At 34.3% G+C, this 9,182-nt stretch overlaps 1 protein-coding gene across 2 annotated transcripts; it reads left to right on the forward strand.

The window, feature by feature from the left end:
- The first annotated feature begins 4,353 nt into the window (after positions 1-4,353).
- Positions 4,354-8,588, forward strand: LOC106397239 (protein TOPLESS). Of its 2 annotated transcripts, none has more exons than XM_022699209.2 (15): positions 4,354-4,771; positions 4,854-5,033; positions 5,206-5,332; positions 5,441-5,633; positions 5,753-5,817; positions 5,893-6,054; positions 6,141-6,299; positions 6,378-6,591; positions 6,791-6,898; positions 7,008-7,199; positions 7,290-7,415; positions 7,524-7,619; positions 7,694-7,888; positions 7,969-8,144; positions 8,232-8,588. In XM_022699209.2, exons 1-15 carry the CDS (start codon positions 4,753-4,755, stop codon positions 8,407-8,409), a joined length of 2,190 nt encoding a protein of 729 aa, XP_022554930.2. In that variant the 5' UTR covers positions 4,354-4,752; the 3' UTR covers positions 8,410-8,588. The 2 variants fall into 2 exon arrangements, with proteins under 2 accessions (XP_022554930.2, XP_013693280.2); XM_013837826.3 differs by having other exon boundaries at positions 4,357-4,771; positions 5,219-5,332.
- Positions 8,589-9,182: the final 594 nt, after the last annotated feature.

The raw sequence follows: 9,182 nt of genomic DNA on the forward strand, positions 1-9,182 counted from the left end.
AAAGATGGCGACAGAGGCAATGACGAGGACGAAGATGACGACGGTGACGGAGACGGCGACAGACTGAATGACGGTGACGGAGACGGCGACAGACTGAATGACGGTGACAACGGTGACGTAAACGAAATCAGCGTAGATGACGGGAACGTTGGGGGTGAAATCGTCTCCTCCTCGCTGTGGTCGTCATGCTCGGGACTAGAGTTGTGGATGTTGGAACCGTCGTCGGTTTAGTCGCAAAGAAAGCTTCACCAGAGCAACAATTGTGAACTTTTGATTATTTGCAACCATGAATTAGGATTGAAATCTATCAGATCTAGACAAAATACATTAAAAAAACAAGTAAATAATGTAAAGAATCGTAAAAAATAGGTGAGAGAGGCGGAAATTAGGGTTTCTGGTCGGCAGTGACCAAGAAAGAAGACGAAAATATTTTTGTAAATTTCCATCATTAATGAAAAAATCGAAATAAAAAATTCGTGTGTACATTACTTTCAAATTGTACATGTATACACCTAATTTTGTATTATAAATCAAAGTGATTGTGTACACATTTTTGGTTTTTGTTAACTAACTTTTTTTATTTTTAGTTATGCCAAATCGACATATTTTTTTATTTATTCTATTAAAATTGAAATACCAAAAAAATACTTGCCTATTTTAAAATATTTCTTACAAATTTTCATTTTATTTTCAATTAATTGTAACCACTTAATTTATTATATTTTCTAAATAATTTGACTTCATTTATTACAAAAGTACAAAACAAAACTCATCTATTTTGAAGTATTTTATTATATATTTTACATTCATTTCTCGCTCTTTTTAACTACTTCATTAATTATATTTACTATAATATTTTGATAGCATTTAGTTACATATTAACCATAATAATTCGACATTTTGAATAAATTTGCGCCATTTGTGACAAAAATTCAAAATTGTTAACAAAGAGTTTTTTTCGTTTACATAACCAGTTAGGCATAGACATTCAGATACCCGTTCAATTTTTTTAAATTTGGGTTTTGAAATTAGGCTCTACTTTGGTATTATAAATTTTCGATTGGGTTTCGAGCTCCAAATCTGATTTTGATGTATAAAAATCTAAAAATATCCAAAATGTATTGTATATGAAACATGCTCGGATATTTGTACCAAAATTAACCATACTAACCAATTCGGTTTGGGTATTTTGAATCCATACTAAAAAAAACCAAATAACCTAAAGTATATATTATCCAATTTGATTTAGGTTCGATTCTGATGTACATGAATCTAAAAATATTCAAATACTTATACAATTAATTATGTGATGACATATATAAAGTACATAGTATTAATCATGAAAAAGTAATAATTTATAAAAATGAATAAAATTAGGGAAAATTTGGAAATATACTTCAAAAAGAGAATTTATTTTGAAAACTACACCTTCATTTAGCTTATTTGAAAATTACACTTTCTACAAAGTAAAATATCTAAACTATCCATATTGATGATGTTTACAATTATTCTATTATTTGATTGAAAAGTATAATATGATTATTTATAAGTTTGAAAATTTTGAATGTACACTAGTCCTAGTTAAATATGTTATTAAAATATGATGTACTTTTCTTTTCAAAAGAAAAATACAAATTGACGCTAGCAGAACTCAACCCTAGAAGGTGGTATGTAAGTTCTGATTTTTTTTCTTTCATAATGAAATTAGCATCTTATAGCTGAATATAGAATAGCAAATAACATTTGCCAAATACAAGACATGTGGTTTAAGCTGAATCTAGAAAGATGAATCACTTTTAATTAAAATAATATTCTAACATAACATAGTTCTACAAAGAATAAATTACACATTTTAGATTACGACGATGGTGAGTCTTCGTAATCATCGAGTTTTAAGCTGTTATTTGTTCTCTTTCATCATCGTTAGAAGCTTATCGGACCATATTTTATTTGATCATAAATAAGGGGGCCAAGAGGAACACCACGTTCTTGCTAATGACCAGAAAATCACACGGAATCCACGTTCAAAATGAAATAACTAATTGCAGGATCTTAATAAACCAAAAAATATCTGAGTTGGTGATACTTGAGATACCAAAGAAACCTCTTTCCCATTCCTTTAACATGTAAACAAAGAAACCAAGCACATACTAATTTCAAGAGTTATCTAATTTAATTAAAAAGGGGCGCCTCTGCATATGAGAAATTTAATTAAGATTGGTCACGAAAATCACAAAAAATAAACAACTTTTAGTTTTTAAGATTTTTAATTTTAACAAAAATCAGGACAATAACGTCTTATCGTATTAGGAATATATATCTCACATCGAGAATTCTAAATGACATTAAGTAATATATAAAGGTATATAGCCAATCTACTAATCACCTATTAGTTTTAAGTTAAAAGCTCACAATAAACTCGAATCTAACATGGTATCAGAGCTCATATCCTAAATACCCTAAAACTCTTAATTAATATAACCCTTCCGACCGGGTATAAAGGTCGTGATTAACCCTACCCGATCGGGTATAAAATATCGTAATTAACTCGCTCGACCAAGTATAACTGTCTTAAAGTTCCGAGATTTCTGGCTGATAAGAACAATCATCTCGAGGAGGGTATTAGGGATATATATCCCACATCGGAAATTCTAAGGGCCATTAAGTAATATATAAAGGGATAGGGCCAATCCACTAATCACTAATTGGTTTTAAGTTGGAAGTCTATAATAAACTCCGAATCTAACATGGTATCAGAGCACAGATCATAAATACCCTAAAACTCCTAATTAATATAACCCTTCCGACCGTGTATAAAGGTCGTGATTAACCCTACCCGACCGGGTATAAAAGGTCGTAATTAACTCGCTCGACCGAGTATAACTGTCTTAAAGTTCCGAAATTTCTGGTTGATAAGAGCAATTATCTCGAGGAGGGGTATTAGGGATATATATCACACATCAGAAATTCTAAGGGACATTAAGTAATATATAAAAGGATATGGTCAATCCACTAATCACCGATTGATTTTAAATTGGAAGTCCATAATAAACTCGAATCTAACATGGTATCAGAGCCCATATCCTAAATACCCTAAAACTCCTAATTAATATAACCATTCCGACCGGGTATAAAGGTCGTGATTAACCCTACCCGACCGGATATAAAAGATCGTAATTAACTTGCTCGACCGAGTATAATTGTCTTAAAGTTCCGAGATTTCTGGCTGATAAGAGCCGTCATCTCGAGGAAGGGTATTAGGGATATATATCCCACATCGGGAATTCTAAGGGACATTAAGTAATATATAAAGAGATATGGTCAATCCAATAATCACCAATTTATTTTAAGTTGGAAGCCCATAATAAACGTGAATCTAACATCTCACATAGGGAAAAGAGTAGTTTTCACAAAAAAAAAGAAATGGTGTATTTCTCAAATTAAAAATAATAATTAAAGTATGTTTCAAATTAAATTATCCCTATAAATTAACATCTATATACGTAGGGGTGGACGTTGGGGTACCCGTTCGGGTTCAGATCGGGTATTTTGAATTTTCGGGTATTTTGGTATAGAGGTATAGAACCCGTTCGGGTATTTCTGTACTTCGGATCGGGTTCGGGTATTTTTAGTTCGAGTTCGATTATTTTGGATCGGATTCGAATATTTAGATTTTGAAAAAAAAAATTTAAACTTTTCATTTCTCAAATTTCTTGTATTTAAAAATATAACCTTTCACTTAACTAATTTTTTATTTTAATAGATTGAATGGTTAATAGATTTGGACATAACATTTTGAAACTAAGAAAATACATTAATTTGGTTATTGTTTTTAAATTTTGGATCTAACTTTTTGTTAATTCTTGAAATAAAAAGTTTGACATGCATTTTAAGTGAGTAGCAAATCATTTTCTCCATAATTCTATGTATATCATATGAACTTAAAGTATGTGTAATATCAATATACATATTTTATATAAAATGAGAGATGTAAACTAGAAATATACGGTTAATTATACATATGTTCGGTTATCTTCGGATATTCATTCGGATTCAGATATTATCCGTTCGGTTCGGATATTATCCGTTCGGTTCGGATATTATCCGTTCGGGTTCGGATATCCAATCCCTCCTAATTTAATATCCGTTCGGATATTTTGCTACTTCGGGTCAGATTTTGGTTTGGATTTTTCGGATCGGATTCGGATGCGGCTTCGGATATCGGGTAAAGTGTCCAGCCTTATATATACGGATCAATTTCTAGTTCCCTCATAACCAACTAGATCGAGTTTAGTTTCTCTTAACCAACCAGATGTAGTTTAGTTTATTTGATGTGTTGAAAAAGTCGTTTTCCTTGCCTTTGACCGTATATGTCATGGTGATAATGATAAGTTGGTGCACTGATCAGAGCCCTTAAATTTCGGCTTCTCTCATTGCTTCCCTAAAAATTGAAGTGAACTCCATCAGCGGAGTAAACGAAGACGACGACGACGACGACGACGACGAGGCTTTTGCTGACTTGCAAACTTTTCATTCGTCTCCGATCTGGAGACAATTGGGAACTGCGATTCTCTATTTGCCGTTTCGTGCGCTCTATCTCTCTCCCCCCTCTTTAAAACCCTAAAGATTTCCTCTGGAGCTGCAAATTCAATGCTTGTTTGTGTGTTATGGGTGATTCAACGATGATCTTAGACGAGACGAATCGAAAGAATCTCATCTTCCTCATCTTACAGTTCCTTCACGAAGAGGGCTATGAGAAAAGCCTACACTTGTACGGTCTCTCTCTTTGATTTTGGGTCTTTCTCATTTACCATTACAGTGCATCTTCTTATCACTGTGTGTTTCTGTTATAGACTGGAGCAGGATTCAGGGGCTTTCTTTGATTATAGCTACTTTTCTGGTTTTATCACCAATGGTAAGTGGAAAGACGCCGAGGACTACCTTTCATCATTCACTAGTCCGGATACTAATACATTCTCAAGGAAGATGTTCTTTGACTTGTACAAGTGGAAGTTTTCTGAAGCACCTGATAGGTTAGCTAAAGCCCTACTCTTTCTAGTTGAAGGAACTCAAAAAAAAAAGAATCGTTTTCTTAGTTTTTTTCAGCTAATGACTTCAATTTCATGGTGATTAGTAGATTTGCTTAAAATGATTGGAAGACTTTGTTTTTTTTTTTGTCATGTATGCTTTCTTATTCTTCTCTAGTTGTGTTCTGCAGAAGTGGTGGCTCTGAATCTGCGAACATTTTCTCCAACGATCTGAGACGGATTCCTGTTTTCAAAGATGATGGCTTTGAGGATTTGGTTGAGGTGATTGCTGTAGACGATTTAAGGCAAGGATTAATATTATATTAAGTAGCCCTGTAACAATATTCCTTAATGCACATCTCATTGAGTTTTCTTTTTTTTTTTTCTTTTTGTGGTGGTTGCTTTGTTTATAGAATTCCTGAGAAAACTGGGAGCGTGGACAAAGCATTGGTTAGAGCTAGTTTGTGTGTTGATCTCCGCAAACTAGCAGAAAGCAATCCTTCTTTATGTGGCAAACTTGTTTTTCCGAATTTGAATAAATCCGCACTGCTGTCCCTTATCTCCCTCATTTGTCCTAATTCTAATGTGAGAATGGGAGGTTCGAAGGTGAAATTTTGCTCTTATTTTTCTTGTCAGCTTTTTTTCGAAGTTATGTTGAGATTTAAAATGCAATGTATATTTTGCATTCATTAGTCTTTTGTTTCTGATCAGTGCGTTTCTTGTAGGAAGATCTCATTCGCTTAATCCTTCAATTTCTCCATGAAGCAAAGTACAAGAACACTTTGCATAGGTAAAAACATCTGGAAAGATATGCTATTCTGGATAATATTTTTATTATTTGTTGACAAGGTTTTTCTTTCCGAAGATTTGAGCAAGAAACAAAAGTCTTCTTCAACTTAAATTATCTGGCTGAAGTGATGAAGCTCGGTGAAATGGGAAAGGCTGAAGAATACCTGGCAGCTTTTACAGACAAACACGCTAATATATACTCAAAGGCCATGTTTCTTGAACTTCAGAAGCTGAAATGGTTCGTTTATTATTTCCTTGTAAAAGATGCTTGAGCAATCCTAGACTTAGTTTTCACTCTGATGAATATTGTTTTTCCTACTGTAGGGAGGCTACTACCCCATCTGGATCTCTTGATAACACGTCGCAAAAGACAAAATTACTTGCGTCTGTTGCCATGCTAGCCAAGAAGAATCCAGCACTGAAAGATATACTCAGCTTTCCTAAGATGGCAAAATCAAGACTCTTAACACTGATGAAGCAGACGTAAGGCTGCCCAAAAATGGGTTGCTTTCTTTCTTTTCATTGGTTTCTTCTAGTCTTGATTCTCTTCACCTCATGCAGTATGGACTGGTGGAGACCTCATTCATGCAGCAATTCTAATTCTCTGGAACATATCCCAGTAGTACCTTACCTTTGTGGCGAACCATCCTCTTTAAAAAACAAATTGAACGGAACAGGGCCAAGAACGAAGGTTGGTAACTGCAAACTTAAGGAAATCAATCATCCATCCGAGTGCAGTTCATTGGTTCTTCCTGATTATTGGTCAGGTGAAAGGGTATGTAATGGCTACTTTCTCCAGAATCTTATAAGACTTTCATTCTCACCTTTTATTCATCTATAGAAGGAAACAAAAAGAACTTTACTTTGTTTAGAGTAAAATGATCTGTTGAATAGCGATGCTGTTTGTTGATGCATGTAGTCAAAATTTTCCTTTATATCTTCAACCACTGGGTATAATTATTTGGTTTTGCTAGATTGCATGCTTGACATATTCCCCTTGTGGAGATTACATTCTGGCTTTGGCAGATGACGCCACACATAAACTCTGGACGTGGTCGACTGGCCAAAATGAATTCTGCAAGGTTTAGACTCAGATGCCAAAATTGTCTCTCCTATGTTTTTAGCTCTGATGTCATTTGACTACTTACACTATCTACTTGATTTTTTTTTTCAAACTTTCTACTTATATAGCATACTCCTCGAGTATTGAAGGAAGATGTATTTCCGAAGCCACGATTACATCAACCCATGAGTGGGAAAACTATGAAAAACGAAATAGCCACCTCTGTTGAGGATTCAACGTCTTGCTTTGCGATCAAGGGCTCCTATCTTTTCTCTACTTCAGGAGGAAAAATTGCTGTTTTTGATTTGAAGAGTTTTGAGGTAATAAGCATTGTTGTATTGTACTGTTATAAGCTTTCAACTCCTGCCTTTTGTGTCATCGAATGATACTGTGCTGCATAAAAACTGCAGAGGGTAGCTGCTTTTGGAAGTCCTATTAAACCTATGGCTACGTATTTTATATTTATTCCTGTTGATTTACTTGCCGTTGGGCTTGATGATGGCTCTATCCTCATCCATTGCTTATCCTCAAGAAAGGTAAAGCTCTCCGTTTTCATAGTGTAATCATCTGAACCGTTGTCTTTGTTTGTCTAGTGCAAAAAAATATATATATATATACCAACATGAATCTGTAAAATGTGTTAGATCAAAGAAAAGTTGGACGGCCATGATCAGAGAATAACCTGCTTAGCATTTTCGCGCTGTTTTAATGTCCTCGTCTCATCAGGAGCAGATGGAAAGGTTTGTACATGCCATCTTTACTGTAGGTGTTTTCAGGATTTTCCTAAATTGTTTTTTTTTTCTGTTTTCTCCAGCTGTGTGTTTGGAGCACAAAAAGATGGCTAAAGCTAACAAGTATTGACTCTATTCAAAACTTTTGCACCCGGCTTAACAATGTGTCCTCTCTGGTAACGCAAATCCAGTTTGACCCGTATCAAATCGAGCTACTCGTTGTCCAAGATAAGTGGATAAGTAGACACGCAGCTCCAACTCTAGATTGCCTTAGGCAGGTAAAAGGCAAATACTTGCAAGACATCTTCTCTGATGATATCCCCTTGCATCTCGTTATAACCAATAAAATGCTATGCAGTGGGTTCCTGATGAATCTGAAGCTGCAATTACTTCTGCTACATATTCTTCTGATGGTGAGATCATCTGTGTTGGCTTTAGAAGCGAGTCTATAAAAATTCTCGACTCCATGACATTTCTGATAAAATGTCGAATCAATCTCACTGCTTTTACTCAACCCATCCCTAGCAACATCAGGTACACTTTCCTTGCCTGCCCCCACGTTTCTTATATTCGATACTAAAAACGGTCAGAAATGATGTAATCAATTTTGGAATGAGACAGGGTCAAAGTTTATCCGGCTGTTGTAGCCGCTCATCCATCACATCCGAGCCAGATCTCTGTTGGGCTAAGTAACGGTAGGGTCATCGTTCTTCAGCCCTTGGGGAGAGGAGGATGGGGTGAAGCAGATGCACTTGAAGACGATCGAGATAATTCTGATGGCTTAGAGCATTGTTACTGACCGATGACCACATAGACTGCCTTTAGTTTTTTTTGTATGTCCATCTTCCTGGTACGTTTTACTGTTCTTTTTGGATGTATTCTGTGTAGGGTAATACGTAATTAATAGATGCGTATTTTGTGTATTATTCATCGTAAAGCATCTATCAAAAAGCTTCCAAATTAATATTTTCTGATGAAGAGGATTAGTGCTGGTAAATTTTTTGCAATTTCTTTTTCTTCTTAATAAGATTAGAATAGGGCGGCTATAGCTAATTCATTGGAGAATAATTGCACTTTTTAATCTTAAGTTTTTTAGTAATTAAACCCCTCAACTAAAGATGAATCGTAAAAAAAACCCTCAACTAAAAATCTTGTGAAATAAACCCTCAACTTTAATTCCGTTAACATATGTTACCCTCTGTCTAAAAAACGGTGACGGAATGTGACATATGTTAACGGTTTATAAGTTGAGGGTTTATAATGTTTGAAAATTTTGTTGAGAATTTTTTTTACGATTCAAAAATAGTTGAGGGGTTTTATCACTAAAACTAATTTATAAATTTTAATACATTAATCTATTATAAAATTAATTTATACATCTTAAATTAATAAATTTCAACACTACTTACAACTTATTATAACTTCAAAATATTAAATTATTTGATACTTGGCAATAGTGATATAAAAAAAATTGTGTTTATATCGTCATTGTCAGATATCAAATAATTTAAAGTTTCTAAGTTATATTAACTGTTAAGTAGTGTCGAGGATAATTTATCCATGAAGTCAATC

The sequence above is a fragment of the Brassica napus genome, chromosome C3 (assembly GCF_020379485.1).
Source record: "Brassica napus cultivar Da-Ae chromosome C3, Da-Ae, whole genome shotgun sequence".
NCBI classification, from domain to species: domain Eukaryota; kingdom Viridiplantae; phylum Streptophyta; class Magnoliopsida; order Brassicales; family Brassicaceae; genus Brassica; species Brassica napus.